At 56.6% G+C, this 17315-nt stretch overlaps 1 protein-coding gene and 1 long non-coding RNA gene across 3 annotated transcripts; one reads left to right on the forward strand and one right to left on the reverse strand.

Moving 5' to 3' along the window:
- Positions 1 to 5661: 5661 nt before the first annotated feature.
- On the forward strand, positions 5662 to 10530 carry TMEM92 (transmembrane protein 92). 2 transcript variants are annotated; one of them, XM_026512289.4, is made up of 5 exons: positions 5662 to 5818; positions 8460 to 8485; positions 9305 to 9379; positions 9503 to 9698; positions 9940 to 10530. In XM_026512289.4, exons 1-5 carry the CDS (start codon positions 5750 to 5752, stop codon positions 10045 to 10047), a joined length of 474 nt encoding a protein of 157 aa, XP_026368074.2. In that variant the 5' UTR covers positions 5662 to 5749; the 3' UTR covers positions 10048 to 10530. The 2 variants fall into 2 exon arrangements, with proteins under 2 accessions (XP_026368074.2, XP_057174180.1); XM_057318197.1 differs by having other exon boundaries at positions 5676 to 5818; positions 9503 to 10530.
- A 1889-nt stretch (positions 10531 to 12419) lies between these two features.
- Positions 12420 to 14703, reverse strand: LOC130544747 (uncharacterized). Its single transcript, XR_008961293.1, has 3 exons — positions 14577 to 14703; positions 13667 to 13899; positions 12420 to 13342 (listed from the first exon to the last, which is right to left on the reverse strand). It is a non-coding gene; the product is annotated as an uncharacterized LOC130544747 (long non-coding RNA).
- Between the last annotated feature and the right edge of the window lie 2612 nt (positions 14704 to 17315).

Here is a 17315-nt window from a genome sequence, read left to right on the forward strand (position 1 = left end):
GCTCGCCCTCATTCTTTGCCTGACCCCCAGGTCCTTAAGAAGCGATCCGCTTCAGGGGTGTCTCAAGCTGTGCCTTCTCTGCATTTTAGTCTGAGCCCCCAGACCCATTAGAGGCCCTCCCCTCGATGTGCCCAGCCCCCGGAAGGGGCTGCTCTTTCCCCTGGCTGCCTGAAGTCCCAGCTTCTTTGGGACTGGGAAGTTCTTCTGAAGTCTGACTACAATCCCCGGTAACACCTGGATCTGACACAAAGGCACCTACACGTGGGGTGCAGGAGGGTCCTCTTTCAAGGGGCCAAGTAGAGCAGAGCTAGGAAGTGGGAGATATCAGGGGATTGCCAACCCTTTTTTTCTCTCTGGCTACAGGATTCTATCTAAAGCAGTCAACACAAGGCTGGGGGTGGGAGTGGGGCTGCAGAGAGGGGGAGGGGCAGGGAAGCCTTGGGGAGAAGGAGACCCAGAGAGAGGGGACCAGGGCTTGGCGCCCCAGACTCTCTACCCCACCTCTTGGAGGTGTTTCTCTCTCTCTCCACCCCTGGCCGTGCCCCCCTGAAACCTACACTTTGGAAGAATAATGGCTCCCAAATGCCGTTTTTGTCTCTGCTTAGCCTCTGGGAAGGTGAGTGTTAGTGGAGCCCCTCCAGCCGCTCATTAGGATAATAAGCTGCCTGCAGCGTTAAGTGTCAGGTGGCCGGCCTCCCTCCCCCCTCCTGGCCCGCAGGTTGGTGGCTCAGACTTGGGATCAACTCTAGAAGTCACCTCCCCACCCCATGCCCATCACCCGGAGAATGAACGAGGGACCAGTGGACTTCAGTTTCCAAAGGAATGCTGGGAAAGGAGGCTCAGATCCTGGCCCCATGGCCAAGCATTCCTGTTGGCAACCCGACATGCATCCTGCGGCCGCCTGGAAGGTGGACTGTGAGCCAAGCAGTGCTCGCAGCTCGCCCCCGTAGGAGTTGATCCCGAGGGAGCGATCTTACTCACTGAGAGGGTATGTGTCCACTTGATGGGGGGTGGTCGGGAAGCAGGAGAGATGGATTCCCCCAAAACACACAGCCCAGTCAGCCTGGGACAACCCCCCCCCCAAAATGAGAGCCCTCTCCCCCCGCCCTCCCAAGGATTTTGGGAATTCATTCCCTAACCCCTCAGAGAAATCCGGCCCCTGACCCTGGGAGGCCCCCAACCGGCTTCAATTCAGGGACAACAGAGCCAGTGTTTACTTGGAACCCGGCGTCATGGGGAAATGAAGATGAATCAGAACTGGGCCAGCCCCCGCAGCCTGGTGGGAACATTAGAACATGTAGACACTCTTCTAGGGAGAATGGCCCAGGGCCAGCAGAGAGGCTGAGAGAAAAGGCCTGGGTGTGAAGATCCGAGTCCTGGAAGGCTTTCTGGAGGAGCTGGTATTTGAGCTCAGCCTTGAAGAATGTGCGAGAATTTCTTCCGTTTCAGAGGGGGTCTGGGGACAGGTGTTCTGGGTGGGGAGAATGGCTCACGCAGAGGGAAGAAGGGAAAGAACAGGGGTCTGCTGGGTGGCTGGAGGACGTGCGGGCAGGACACAGAGCACACGCATGGCAAAGGCAGGCGGGGAGCCCGTGGGCATGAAGGCGGTGACAGGGAGACACCTGTGATGAGCACAGGCGTAGTCCCCCTGGGCTCTCAGCCTGAGGGAGACGTGGGCAGCCACCAGGAGGCCAACCCTGGCAGCCCTCAGCTGGCAGTGGGGGAGCAGAAGTGGGGGACAGACCAGAAACAGAACGAATTACTCAAATCCCTGGTCCCAGCACCACCGCCAAAACCGGTCCCCCTGTGGTCCTCTAGGAAGAGTGGTCAATACCCCCGCACTGTCTGAGGTGGGTCCCGGGCCCTGCCCTCTCTTACCTGGCTCTTGGGTGGGGCCCAGACTCACTTCATGGCCAGCAGAGGGGGCTGGACTTCAGTGGCCCATCCAGAGGGGGCCGAGAGAGGGTCTCAGACTGAAGCAAGGCCCTTCATTCCTGGGCACCTCACTGGGCCTTGACGTGAAATGGAGAGAAGGAGCTTGGGGCCCTTTTCCTCTGCCAGGAGTTAAACATTTACTGCTTGTGAGGATTAGGCTAGCGTTTATTTACCGTCACTGTATGCCAACCCTGAGCAGTTTATGTCATCCTCACGATGACCTCTGTGACCCCCTGTTCCCCACCCCCACCCCCCACCACAGAGAGTCTGGAGAGGCCAAGTGAGGGTTAGTGTCCTAAGACCACACAGCACACCGCGGTGACACACTTCCCGACACAGTCTCTCCCTCCCTGCAGCAGAACTGGGCTCGAGCAGAACAGCGTTCTGCAGACTTTGAAAAGAAAGATCCAGTCCAACTGCCATAAGTCATTACGGGTTATCAGCGTCCATCACGGCACAGGGGAGGGGCTGAGAGGCACAGAACTCAGCCTGGCTCTTCCCCCTCACTTAGGACTGGGCAAGACCCGCCCCCCCCAGCCCCCTGTGAGGAAGTCCTTCCTCCAGACCACCAGCTTCTTCCTCCCAGGCTGCCTGTGGGTGTGGGGTCTCGAGGCCTGCAGGGTTCTGGTCCTGACTCAGCCCCAGGGTCCTGTGTGACTTGGCCTTCCCACCCCTCCGGGCCCCTGTTGGCTTCTCCGAGAGGGGAGCAAGTGGACCCGCTGACCTCCAGGACCCTTGCAGCTGGGCCCTCGTAGGCTACAGACAATCGGCTCGTTCTTCGGTGAATGGGCTGGGGAGGCAGCTAGCGAGTGTGAAGACATTCCGACTTCACTGCTCTTGGGAAACCCCAGATGGAATCTGGCGTGGAATCTAGAGGGACCCACTGACCGCCTAAGGCCTCCGGGCCTCCCCTCCTGCGTGCCTAAGCGCACACGTACAGGCATGCCTACACTTCGCTCCCGTGGCCAGATTGAGGGTCCAACAGAAGATGGTGTCCTGTGCAGGACCTTCCTCCTCCGGACAAGAGCGGCCTCTGTCTCCTCTGTCTGGGGCCCCGTTGTGCCCCCGCCCCTCCCCCGACCTCACCCATCAAGAATCCTGGGGCCCCCTGGGAGCCACGCTGGACGTTGACAATGAGGTTTGGGGTTCCTGGCCTGAGTTGGGACCACCCACTTCCAGGTCCCTCACCCCGTCCCCGACTGCAGGAAGGCACAGAGAAAGGCAGGTTGGTGTCATGAAAAAAAAAAAAACAACAAAACTGGGGACCAAGAGGCAGATGCCAGAGGCCCTCTGGACTTGACCCCATGAGCCTCCCTTTCCCACTGGGGAAATGTGGGACAGGAGGCGGAGGGGCTCTTCTCAAATGTCTGTGCCGATGACATTTTAGGAACATGGGTAGGGGTTGCCAGGTTTAACAAATAAAAATACAGGACACCTAGTTACAGTTGCATTCCAGATAAACAACATATAAATTTTAGTGTAAGTATGTTCCAAATATTGCACGGGAATATTTAATCTATTCATACTAAAAAATGATTCAGTTTACCTGAAACTCAAATCTAACGGGGCGTCCTGTATTTTGTCCAGTAGCAGACAGCGGAACTGTGTCAGGTGGATGCCAGAAAGCCAAAGGGGGTAATGCCAGCCTCCTGCCCCCCCCGCCTGCCCCTCCTCGGGGCACTGGTGCCTGCCTGGTCCCCACACCGCATCAGTCCTCCCAGCCTTCCACGGCCACCCCTCAAGCTCCTCCATCCCCTTCTCAGCTCCATCATTTCACTCCCCAGGATGCCCTCTTCCCCTAAGCTCACCCATCTTCCTCTCTCCTAAAGGCCTCGCCTCTGCAGGACTCCAGGTCTGGGCGGAGTGGCAGGGGATCCCAGCCCTGGGTGTGGGTGTGACAGGGCAGGGGCAGGAGGGAAGGAGGGGCAGGAGGGTAGCCCAGCTTAGCAACAACCTCACTAAGGAGGGAGCGGTGTGGGTGTTGCTGGGAGAAGGTTCCGAGACTCGATGGGTTAGCCCCCTGTTGGTAGAGGGTCTAGCTGGGGCCAGAGCCAACTGCATGGGCAGGAGGGAAGAGATGCCCTGCCCGTGACCTTCTCCAAGCTCAGAGTCACCGGGAACTGGAAATAGAGGCCATTTTGTGGGGCCAGACACTGATTTCACTTGGCTCAGGAGACTGGAAGATTCTGTCCTTAGGGGCAAAAAAAAAAAAAAAAAAAAAAGGGCCAACAGATAATGAGAAACAGAGACAGGGAAAAAGGGACAGAGAGAGACCAGGGAGTCGGTGAGAAATATAGTCAGGGAGACACAGGACCAAATCAGAGACAAAGGAAATAGAAACACAGAGAAAGAAATAGACTCCAAGGGAGACAGTGATTCACAAGCGGAGATGGGAAAACAAGCTCACACGCAGAGATGGAGAGGAACCGCGTGGAGAGGGCGATGGGGCGAACAAACAGGAGGACAGGGAGAGACAAGGAAAGGTTACACAAGACAGAGATGAGAACAGAGATAAAGAGAAAGCGGTGAGAGAAAAAGCAAAAGACAAGACAGCCAGGGGAGGAAGTGTGTGCATCCCTACCAAGTTGGGGATCTTTTTCAGTGGCAAAGTCAGATTAGGGACGCGGCAGGAGACGCCTAACCAGCTGCTTGCTGAGTCTCTCCGGGAGCCCTCCCTGTCTCCCCGGGCCGGGAGCAGCACCCCACCCGCCAGCTCCACTGCGCCCCCTCCCCAGGGGTCCGGGCTCCATCTCTCCCCCTCCGGCATCGGGTCCACACGTCTCCTTCGTGTTTGGGCATCTGGCTCTGGCCCGGCGCCTGTGGTCCCCCGAAGCGGCCTTCCACCCCGCCCACCAACCAGCTCCCCTAGGGCGGGAGCTCTGGGGGACCCGGCCGCAGGTCCCAGCGCCGCGCAGCCCGGCTCCATGGGAATCCGGCGTTGGGCGATGCTGCCACCTGCCGGCCGGACCTGGGAAGCACAGCGCGCCTGGAGGGCTGGGGTGCGGCCGCGGAGGGTCGGAATCCGGCCTCCCCAGCCGGTACCCGCCTCCGCGGGGTCTTTCCTGGAATCCGGATGGGCCTGCTCCGCCGCGCCCCTGCTCGCCTAGCTTCCGCTATTCCCGACCGCTGAAGAACCAGGGGGCAAGTGTCTGAACCCTGGGCCTTAATTTCCCCTGGAGTCAAATGGAGGAAGTGCACCAACACATCCTCCCAGGATTGCAGGGGACCCTGGGCAGACACGAATGCTGTGCTCCTGAAATCAACCAGGCCTCCAGTCCCTCTCTTCTTGGCCAAAAAAAAAAAAAAAAAAAAAAAAAGTGACACCTCCCCCCCCCCCCCCCATACAACGCCCTCAATCCACTCCTGGGCCTCTGCCTCCCTCTCCCGCAACCTCTGTTCCCCGCAAGCCTAGATGAGAGGCGGCTTGCAGTGGGCGGCTCGCTCTGCCCGCATCCTTTCCCCCAGCGCCCCCCACCCCACTCCCGGCCCCGCGCAGCACTGCCTCCCTCAAGCCTGGGGCCACTTAAGGGTGGAGGAGCGGGGACTGGCAAGGAGTAGCTCTAGAACTGACCCCACATTTTCTTTTTTTTAACCAGTTAATCTCTTCTACCTCATAACTTCCAAGACCCAAACCCGATCTCTTCCCCTCTCCTCCCCTCCCCCTCCCTGCCCCAAGTCCGGCCCTTCGCGCGTGCATAAGCTCCGCCTCCATCCCGAGGCGGGGCCCCATAGGTGGAGAGACGTGGGAGAGGTCGCGGCCCCGCCTCTCCCCTCCTCCCCTTACACACGGAAGCTCCTTGGCCCCCGTGCCAGGATGTCCGACACCTGGGTCCCCGGCCTCGTACCCACTTTGCTGTTCGGCCTCCTGGTCGGCCCCCAACAGGTGAGCGCTGGGGAGGTAAAGCTGTAGAACTTTCAGGGCCCTACCCTTGTGGGTCAGGGGCCTACTTCTGGAGCCCGGTCACCACCTTCCATTGTCAGGATTTCCTCGTGACCGTACTCGATTAGAGACTTCCTTTCTCTCTGCTGGGGAGGTGCAGGTGGGGGCAGCCTAGGGAGGCCCTGATAAGGCCTGGGTTCCTATCGCGGAACCGTATAGGGGGGATCGTGTGGAGGGACCCGGCCCCCGCCCACCACCATCTGACACCTAGTGCCGCTCTGTGAGTGGGGACTTTGACCCTCCCATTAGCCTGGCCTCGACCTTCCCGCTTCTTCCCGGTGCGTCAGAAAGGGGACTGAAGTCTGGTCGTCTGGCCAGCTTATCACCCTAACTCTGTTCTTCCAGTGCTGGGTGACCTTGGGGGAAACTCTGGCGCTCTCTGGGACTGTGTCTCTGCTTATGCCTTAGGGGAGAGAAGGCTCCTTCCACCCCTCCCAGGAGTGGAAGTAGGATTCCAGCCTAGGCAGGATTTGATCTGGCTGCTTGACCCAAGGCTGGGTTGACCTCTGAAATCTGTGATTCTGAGCAGACCCAGGGCTGATGCGTCCCCTCATTGCTCCTGTTCCTCCGTTAAACTCTGAAAATGTTGGGGAGATCATTCTGGCAATCGACATGGGCCTAGAACAGGGATTTTTTTCACTTCTGTTTGACAATGCCAGCGACATCCCGGGCCCCCTCCCCAGAACAGGGCACAGTCACACAACTGTGTTGCCTCGTGGGGCCGTGCCGGTGAAGCCCTGGCGCTCCTCCTCGGCCAGCTGTGGGTGCCAGCACTAAGCCGAGCATCCCCCTGATTTCTCCCAGCAACTTCAGGCGGCAGGTGCTGGTAATCTCCCCACTGCACGTGTCAGCAAGCTGGGGTTCTCCACGACCACGCTGACGCCCAGTAAAACTCAGACTGAGCCACCTTAGACAAGACCAGCCCTAGGTTAAAGTAGGGGAAGAGAATTTGGGAGACCTACCTTCCCAAACAGCAACCCAGCGTTCATTTATTAAACCTGTTTGTTTTCTGTCCATCTTAGTTGGGGGCCTGGAGATGGGGAGAGACCCGGAGAGATGGGGTCTGGAATCTGGGGGAGGGGAAGAGGGTGCTGCCGAGTGCCTGGACCCCTGGGTCTGTCCCCAACTCTGCAGTTGCCTCTGTGTGCTGTGAAGCTCCCACCCTCTCTGGGCCAGCCTTCAGGGGGTTCATTCCTGCTATAGTCCCCAGGGGCCAAGGCTTGTGGGAGGGAGGCTTCCGGGTGGAGCTGAGCCCAGAAAAGGGGAATCAGCCCACACCTGTTACTGGCTGTCGTTGGTTTTCTTGGCTTTATTGTCGTTAGTAATTGAAAGGTGATTGAGTTATTTTCCAGTGAAGGTATGAAGACGTGGTAGTCGTGGTAGGTGTGCTGAAGTCGGCAACTTACTCTTATGCTGTGGTTGTTTGTCCCCTGAGGCTGGGGTGGAGTGACAGATAACCTCCCATTCCCTCCCGTGTCCCACCCCTGCATTCCCCACGGCCCCCCACCCCTCTCCCCGCAGTCTGGGAGCAGCAACCGGGTAATCAGCGAATGCTCTTTCATTCATTCTGCCAATATTGTGATGGTTGGGTGTTTCACCAGTGATGAGACAAAAATGCCTGCCCTCCTGGGGTTCACATTCTTCTGATGAGACAATGAACAAGTCAGAGGGAAGCCTGCAGTGTGCTCGATGTGGGTAGAAGCACTGCAGAAAAGCCAGGTGAGGGGCAAGGAATGCTGTGGGGGTGTAGACGAAGCTTTCAGTAAGATGGGCAGAGAGTGAGAGGCAGGAGCCAGGCTTGCCGATACCCGGGGTAAGAACGTTCCAAGTGCAGCGTGTACACATCATTGCTAGTCGTCCGGGTAACTTCTGGACCAGTACCCTGGATGCCCTACCGAACTGGTGCAGAAGAGGAAGGGAGGGCCCAGGAAAATGGGCCCGGAGAGGAAAGTCTGGGTGGCTTCAAAGAGCAAGGAACACCCCCCCCCCCCCCACCAGGCGGAGATCCAGAAGATGAATGGGTGTTTGGCAGACTATGAAGGATGGAGGCAGGAGGAAGAGGGCCTGCCCTTGCACGCAGGTGTAGAACAGCCAGGAGTGTTCTGGGAACTGTGCGTGTGCATGAGGGCAAGGGGGAGAGGCTGGTCGCGGGGGAGTCCAGGCACCAGGGAGCCACTGAAGGGGGCCCCCAGCAGGGTTTTGGGTGATCAGATTTGCTGGAGAGGAACTTGTCTGCAGTGTGGACAGTGATTGGGGTAAGCAGGAGGAGAGCTGCTGGAACCCCTGACTGTACTTGAGCCATGGAAAGGAGATAGACTAGAGGGGTGCTCAGAGGCAGGAGCTTACAGACCTGGGGGTGAGGGGTGTGGTGCGGAGAGAAAGAAGAGCTGGGGGCACCCGGAGTCAGCTGGGGCTCCAGGCACAGACCTGGAGCGAGGGTGGCGAGCAGGCTCCCGGGAGGGTGCTGATCCATTGGGAGCCCGCTGCAGGCTCAAAGCTACCAGGGCAGCAGGGGGATAGGGATGCCGCCCCACCCCTCGGTTTATGATCCCCCCCCCCAACTTTTGCCTCTTTTCTTCCACAGGCTGCTGCCAGATGTGGACTTTTCTTGTAAGTCTGGGATTTGGCTATAACTTCCAGTCTGGGGAAGAGACACCCCAAATCCTTCCCTGTCTGCCTTCATGGGGGGCGCAGAAAGTTACCCCATTCGTCATCTTCACGCACTGCCCTTTCTAGTGGAGAGGGTTCCCCGCTCCTCCGACTCCCTGCCCTCCTCCTCCAGCCAAGAGGGGAGGAGTTGCAGTCGTGGGCGTGTCTGAAGTCTAATCCCCGCCCCTCTTTCCGCCCTCTGGGTCTCAGGCTGTCTCTCCTCCGAGGGTATCCCCCCCCCAGGGGTGGGGCCGCAAAACCGTTTGTGCCGTTCTTAATACATAAATGTTAAAAGGCCTGAGCGCAATAAGGAGGGCTGAGGGGGGTGGTCCCTGAGCAGATGAATGTTCCAGGGACACCCTCTCCCTCCCCCCTCTTAGTCCAGGGGCACCAGCGAGGGCTCCAGCGAGTTAGCTCCCACTGCTTCCCTCCCGGTCCATCTCCTTCGAGGGCTCTTGCAGCCACTGCAACACGCCGCCCCTAAACCTGCCCAGTGAAGTCGACAGGACATTCTTTACACCCATTTCATAGATGAGGAGAGTGAGACCCAGAAAAGAGTGGAACTTGGCACAAGCAGTGAGATGAGCCTAGAATCCAGCTCCTGGGTCCCAGCCCCAAGGTCCCAGCCCCAGGTTCTCCCACAGGCTCCAAGGAGGGCCCCTCCTCCCCACCCTGCTGGGGCGTGGCTCGTTCCCCGAGGGATATGGGTGAGTTCGGGGGAGGCTGGGGTCTTCCTGCCACCTTGGTACCAACAGCCTCTCTTTGCCACCCCCCCCCCAGCACCTGCCCCAAAGGATTCAAATGCTGTGGGGATAGCTGTTGCCAAGAATATGAGCTGTTCTCCGGCCCCCTGAGGTGAGCCCAGGGCCGGCTCCTCGGGCACAGTGTCCGTGGTGGTGGGGGGAGGACTTCCGGTTGGGGGGGTGGCAGGGGCAGCCCAGAGAGACTCAGGCGGATGTCGGTGGTTCCTCACCCCAGGGTCTTCGTCATCACCGTCCTCATCATTCTACCCCTTTTGTGCATCTGCGGCCTGGCTAAGCGGTTCTGTCGCAGCTGCGGAGAACAGGAGCAGGACCCCCCAGTGGATCACCAGGGGCTCCCGGAGCCACCCTCCATTGTCCCCCCAGAGAGGGTCAGGACGCCCACCTTTGAGCCCCCGCCCCCCTACAGCGAGGTGGGTGTCTCTGTCCCACTCCTGGCTCTATTCCTCAGTTGGCCCTCCCTCCCTACGGTGCAGATTTTTAGAGCCATGGGTAACAGTGGGGCCCTCCTTACACCAGGCCTCCGGACCTAGAGGGGGCTCTGCAGCCGCCACGGGGCGCCCCTCCCCCTGGTAAAGACACTCAGCCAGCACGTGGGTGGTGAGGGCTGCTGCCGGGCCCTAGAAGTCTCTGTGTCCCCTCTCTTCCCTGCAGATTATTCTGAAGCCGGTCCTGCCCCCCATGGAGCCGCCCCCTCCCTACAGCTTCAGTCCTGAAGAATTTGCCGAGGTGCACAGGGGCGTGGACAACCCAGCCTTCTGAGCCCCGGCCACCTGCCAGGACTGCAGCCTCGGCCCCTCCCTGCCAACACCTCCTGGGTTAAGCCAGAGACTCCTGGGACCCCTGTGATGCCCCATCCATCCTGCCGTGTCTCTGGCTCTTCTTGGTTTTAACTTATTGCTTTTCCTGTCCTGGTTCACCTAAGCTGCCTCTCCTCCCGAGAGCTGGTCCCGAGTGTCAGCGTCCCCCTGCCCCCCTCCATCCCATGTCAGAGGCTGCTAAGGAGGAAAATGTCAACCCTTGAGGCACCTAATGGTGGAATGGGCTACTCTGAGGAGTGGAGAGAACCCTGTTTCTGGAGGGCATACACACCTTGCCTGGACAGCCAGCTCTGAGAGATTCTAGAGGGCACTGCTGTGCCGCGGGAGACTGATTGGACTGCGTGGGCTCCGAGGTCTACCTGAATAGGGAGGACCCCATTGAACCCCTCCTCATGTGTACTCACTAAATTTTAGCTGATTGGCACTGAGAGTCTGCCTCCGGCTGTGTGGGGAGGTCGCGTGGGGAGGTCATCGGGGAGTAAGCCCAGGCACTGCTGGGGTGCGCTGGGGGGCAGATCCCTGCACCTAAAATCTCACCATTGATGTGTTGGTGATGAACCTGGGCAGACGGTACCCCTGTGAATCACCCTCTGGGAGAGGATCTTTGCAGATGCTTGGACCCAGCCCCAGGGCTCAGGGTGCTGAAGAGCCTGGACAGGGAGCTGGGATGGCATGAGAGTGATTGTCCTTTTCTTCCCCATCCCATCCTCCCACTGCTCTGCCCAGGGGCTCAGCTCCCGGCCTTTCTCACCGTGGGGGTGGGGAGGGGGCAAAGGAGAGGGGTGTGGGGGAGGCTGGCCATCTGTGGGGCAGAGCCTCCGAAGACCTTGATCTGCCCCGCCCTGGAAGCTCCTGGAGGGAGAGGAAAGGGTAGATTCTCCCTTGCTCCAGCCCAGTGTGGTTCCAGGCACTGCCACCTGAGCTCATCTTTGGGATTAACCCTTAAGAGGAAAGAAGCATTCACCATCGCGTCTTGCGTCTTTGTGGGGCATCAGTCCCCATGGGGCCTACAGCAAAGCGTGGAGGTGGGGGACTAGCATGGGGGATGCAGAGTGAGAAGGGTTCCCCCCATGCTGGTGTCAGGGCCCAGGTAGGGCTGGGCTCCTCCACCGAGACCCTGCCTTTGAGCTGCTCCCTGCAGCCCACACATGCCTCTGGCCTTCCTCCCCAGACTAGTGGGCACAGCCACAACACTGGCCAAAGCTCCTGGAAGGATCAGAGGTAGGACTGGCCCTGCTGTGTGGGCAGGGATGCCTCCGCCGGCACTCTCTTGAGAATACCCAGCCTTAGGGTGTCACGACCCGGGCAGTTGGCAGGGCCGGGGGCAGGGACATGGCACAGCCAGACCAGAAGATGCTAGGAACAGGGGCTGCCTGGCTGGGGCTGGGGACAGAGCTCCAGAGAGAGAAGAGTAGTTAGGGACAATATCATGTCAGTCATGACAAGTTTCCCTGAGTTTCAGGGATTGATCTGGCAGAGCAGAAGGAAGATGCGTCTGCTTTGTGCAAGGGTGGCTAGCCCCAGTTGGAGCAGTCCCAGGGCTGATGCTGCCCCTGTTGGGTAAACACCCACCTGGGCGGGAGGACGTGAAGCGATGGGCTTTGCAGACCCGGAGGAGGAGCTCTCCTTCATCCCAGACGCCACCTCCTTTTCATCAAAGATGGCATGAGACCTTTCAGTCCTCCCCAGTGGCAGTGGAGTGGCCCAAGGGAAAGTCAGTGGTCATCCTGAAACCCAGCATTGCTGGGACCTCGTGGCAGACACGGCCAGTTCTAGGTCTCTCTGCTTATTAGTGGCAGGCGGGGAAATAGCGTGACCTTGGAGGGCAATCTAGCAGCATCCTCTCCCGCCACGAATCGTTACAGAGCTCCTACTATGTGTTGGGTACTATGCGTGGCACTGGGTATCCATTAAAATTGAAAATGCACGTGACCCAGCAGCTCCACTTCTGGGAATGAGCCTTCAGAAAAGCTCGGACAGAGGAACTCAGAAAGATATCCATCGCAGCATTGTAGCTGGGGGGTAAATCAAAAGACCAGACACGTCGTTGTCGGGAGCCAATTAAATGTGCCACGTCCGTCCATAGCATGAATGCAATGCAGCCTTTAGAAAGGATGAAGGAGGTCAGTAGCACCAGCCTGGCACAATGCTCATCATTCGTTGTCACAGAGAAAAGGCAAGTTGCAGAATAATAGTCTAGGTCTCAATTTGTAAGTATATACTTGATCATGCATATTTATATATTTTTTTTTCTTTGCAAATGTATAGAAAAGATCTATACAAGATGCGAACCAAACCACACCCACTGCCCCACGTCTAAGAGTGGTTGGCACTGTGGGATGGAGGGACAGAGGGAGCCGATGGTAAGGGAGGATTTTTACTATGTATGCTTTGTCGTATTTTTTACAATAAGCAAGCACTGCTTCCTCAAATCAAAAAAAAAAAATTCTTTAATGGAGAGAGAGGCAGCTTTAGAAGTTTATGAAGACTCGCCTTGTGGACTTTGATCGACAGCAGTTCATATATTACCAGCCCTGCTATGAGGGAGAGGCTGGAAGAGCTCCGACATTTGGCACACATATGACATGTGCTGCCAGGGACGAGAGCAGCAGCGGGCAGGGGAAAGCCTGGACACCTGCCAGATGTTTGAGAACATGTGATGCCCACATGTTCGCTGATGCAGCTGTGGGACTGGCAGGCACTCCGTACGTGTCGGGTGTCTGGCTGGTTGGTTGGGTGAATGAGCAATTTCACAGTGACCGAAAACTCATCCTTTGCACTTGGTTTAACAGCTCGAGCCTAGTGAAAGAATATTGAAAGATGGAATCATGGAAGGAAGGAAGGAAGGAAGGAAAGGAAGGATTAACTGAGTGGGAGAATGAACGACAGAACAAGTGTGCAGATCTGCCACCAGACGTTTGTAAGGACACGTGTGGCGTGGTTAACAACGAGAAGGCACTCCTTGTGGCTGTGAACTTCTGTCTGCAGGAGACTCTCCCCAGAGGCTGGGGAGTGCAGGGGAAAGCCTTGGGGCAGGGGGCAGGCTGGGGGATGAGGGGGAGGGATGACAACAACAAGAATCTCCCCTCACTCTGGGGCTGAGATTCAGAACTCTGGCTTCTGATCTTGAAGTTTCTGCACCTGGCATCTTGGGTCTCAGTTTCTCTGTGCAGTGAAGAGGTTCACCCCTTCCAGCTCCGGTAGGAGGTAGCTCTCGGACTCCCACGTGGGGAGGGCTAAGGAGGTAAGAGAATTCAGGGATCCCCCTTGACTACAGCAGCCTCACCTCCACCCCCACATTAGCCACGCGCCCCAGTGTGTCATCCCTGGTAACCCTCAAGCGCCCCGCTCCCTGAGCCTCGCCTCCTAGTCTTACAGCTGCACTAGCCCGGCGGCAGCAGCTCTCTGAGCCCATGAGACCTCCAAGCCTTAGCCCCCCAGCAGCGCCATCCGCCACGTCCTCACTGGCCTCCTTACGCAGCCTGGAGTCCTTGATCCAGCCCGATTGTCACTGCCCTGCCTCCAACCCCTCTATCCCCTTCTCCATCCCTCGTACTCACCTGGCAAAACCCCAAACTCTGGTTGGGTCCAGCTTTTGCTCAAGGACCAGCACGCCTGTGCGGTTGGACTCCCTTTAGAATCAAAACCGCAGATCCCAAGCGGGCCCCCAACTCCTCCAACATGCCCTGGAAGCTTCCCAGTCTCATTCTGGAGATGACTGATTTGTACCTTCTACTCTCTTTGACTCTCCCACACGCCCAGCCTCAATTTCAGCTGGTGATGGTGCCACGGACTTCAGAGACAGAAAAGAATACAGTCACAGGAGAACCGCCTGATACCCGCCCCCACCTCTGGTGACATCCCCTCTCTGGGCTTCACCCCCTCGTACCCTGTCAGGACCTCGTTCCCGATGCTGCTGCATCAGCTGTTTCTCCCTCACGAGTGGACCTTTGTCATTCTCTTCGGGGCATCAGTACGCCTCATTGCCCATCTTGGAGAAGCCCTGCTTGACACCCTCATTCCCATGCCTGCTGGTCCACGCCCCTCCTCCACCCCATCCTCATCCGGTCTGCTCCAGCCAGCCCTTTGTCCCCATCATTGACCTGCAGTGGCTCCTGTCCCCATCACCACTGACCTACATTCTGCCGAAGTCAGAAGTCAGTTCTCTAACCTCATGTACTCAGTCTGTCGGCGACATTTGGCACACTTGGTCACTTCCTCCTCCTCGAAAAACTTTCTTTTCCAGACTTCCCTGATGCCACCCTCCCTGGGTTTCCTCCTACTCACCCACAGCTCCCTCTCAGGCTCCTTCGCTTTCCCCTCCTCCTCCACCATCTCGGAATGATGGTTGCCCTGAGGGACCTGAGTTGACTGTCACTCCCTTCTTATCTTCACCCACTCCCACTGTGGCTCCCATCCAGTCTGGGCCTTCAGAGACCATCTACTGCTCGGCGGATCTCAAATCCTTACCTCTGGCCAAGGCTTCTCCCTCGAACTGCAGTCTTCTGTCTTTAACTTCTGCTCAACTGCCTAACACCTCCACTCGGACACCGAAGGAACACACCACAGCCATGACTAGGCTCTAAATTCCTGCCGCCCCCCCCACCCCGGCCAAGTCCTTCCCAAGTTGTCCCACCCTGAATAGAGGGCAGCCAGCCAGCTGCTCGGGCCAAAACCAGTGATTGTGACTTCCCTCTGTCTCTTACCCTCTCCGCCTGCCTTGAAATTAGACCCATAGGACTTGTCACCATTTCACAGTTCCAGCCCTAGACCAAGACACGGTCAAGTCTAGCCTAGGCCATCCCAGTGACATTCTAACCGGCCTCCTGCCTCCGCTGCTCTTGCGTCCCTCTCGCCCGTGCTGTTCATGCGACACACTGAAGTCAGGGAGATCTTTCTAAAGCCCAAATAGGACACGTCATTCCCCTGCTTGAAAGCCTCTGCTGGTTGCCCATTGTGCTCAGAATAAACTCCAGCCCCCTGACTGTGGCCTGCAGGACGTACCAGGTGTGGTCCCTCCCATCCCCTCCAAAATTACCTCTTACTTCTCCCCTCCCTCCTCACTGCATTCCAGCCATAGCGGCCCTCTCTCTGAGCCTTGACTGTCCCAAATCAGCCTAGTTCAGGGCCTTTGATGGCCTTTCTCCTTGGAATTGTTCCTCTCCCCTGAACTTCTCCCATAGTCTTCACATGGCAGCCACCTTTCATCACCCTCATTCCAGTTCAGCTGTCACCTCCTCCAAGAAGCCTTCCCTGACCATCCCACTCCATTACATTCACGGCACCCCTCTCTCTTCCTTACCATGCTTCCCAGTACTGAAGGGGCTCGTATTTATCTGTGTGCTTCCATGTTTACGATCTGTTTCCCCACTCGGAACCCAGCCTCCTCCGGGACGGCATTTTGCCATGTTCCCTGTCCCATCCAATAGTGCCCATGTGGTAGATGTCACTCTTTGTTGACTGACTCACACTTTGGCCACCGTGTTCATGGCCACCTCGAAAGCAAAGCTCAGAAGTTCCTGCAAGAGAAATACCCAGGTTAAGGAGCTCCTGGAGGTAGTTTATCTCCCCATAAAACCTGTTTTCCTTCTCATAATCCCTGTGGAACTTCGGGATCCTATCATCTTACGGAAATTTGAGAGAAATGTTGATGTAGTCCAACCTCATCTTATTAGAGATTCGATGAACAAAGTCCGGGAAAGAGACGTGACTCATCCAAGATCACACAGCTGGCAGGACCAAACGTTGGGTTTAAAACTCAGTCTCCTCGGAGTACCTGGGTGTCCGACTCTTGATTTCGGCTCAGGTCCTGATCTCAGGGTCATGAGATGGAGCCCTGAGTCAGGCTCCGCACTCAGCGGGGCGTCTGCCCGAGCTTCCCTTTCTCCCTGTGCCCCTCCCTTCCCACTGTGCACCTACATGCACATGCCTTCCCTCTTTCTCTCTAATAAATAAATCTTAAAAAAATTAAACTCAGTGTCCTCAAGGTGATAGAGATGGAGAATGAATCGGTGGGTGCCAATGGTCAGGGGTGACGTGGGGCAGGCAGCGGAACGGAGTGGGTGTAACCATCAAGGAGTGGCAGGAAGGACGTCCTTGCCCTGGCGGAATGGCTCTGTACCTTGTTCGCAGTGGTGGTTACAACAGATCCACGTGGGTGATAAAATGACACACGCACACATTGTCCCAGTGTCAGTTTCCTGATTTTGAAAATGTGGGTAAAATGTACCCACTGGGAAGAACTGGGCAAAGGGAACTCGGGACCTCTTCCTACTATCTTTGTCACTTCCTATGAATCTGCAATGATTTCAAAATAAAAAGATTATTAAAAAAATAAATTTCCTGGCTCCACATTAAATTTTTTTTTTTTTTACGTTGTTAAAGATCATTAGGTCAAATTCAGGTTCGGTGTTTGTGCCCAGGCTCCAATACAAAGCCATGTTTATTGCTTTTGTTAATTTGCAGTTCATTTGAACTAGTAATTTGCATGTAGGGGGATGTAATCCGCAGACTCCGCTGCAGTGGTGAATGCAAAGTTGAATCGATCTTCTCCCTCCTTCGTACCTGACCATGACTTTCTTGTAGCCAAATGTGTTTCCTGCTCACACAGAGACGCAGAGACAAGAGGAAGAAGACCTCAACTTCAGAGACGTTTCCTGGGCATCTAGGCGCACCTCCATGGGGCATGAGATATATATATTATATATGGTATATACACACAGTTACCAATTTCTATAGTTTGTGGACTTCCGAACTAAAACATCATATAAATAAGTCTTATTCTTCCGTCTCTTATCCCCTACCCAGCTTGCTTGTGCCATTTGGTTGCTTTTGTTGTGGTTTTGTTTGTTTTTCCAATTTCCTGTCCAGTTTTTTTTATTGAGGTAAAAGATACAGAACGCGAAATTTGCCATGACCCTTTTGAAGCGTTCAGTTCAGTGGGACCAATGGCATTTTTGCTTGCAGCCATCGCCACCTCCATGCGGGGGTTCCATCCAAATGCATAGCTCCTTTCATCTGTAAAACTGTACCCATTAGATAGTAACTCTCCATTCTCTCGCTCTTTCCCCCCAGTCCCTAGCAACCACCATCCTGCTTTCTGACCCTATGACTTTGACCCCTTATATATGACTGAGTGCCTCATCTAAGTGGAATCATACAGTATTTGTCTTTTGGGTCTGGCTTATTTCACTCAGTAGAACATCGTCA

This window comes from Ursus arctos, unplaced genomic scaffold (assembly GCF_023065955.2).
Source record: "Ursus arctos isolate Adak ecotype North America unplaced genomic scaffold, UrsArc2.0 scaffold_24, whole genome shotgun sequence".
NCBI classification, from domain to species: domain Eukaryota; kingdom Metazoa; phylum Chordata; class Mammalia; order Carnivora; family Ursidae; genus Ursus; species Ursus arctos.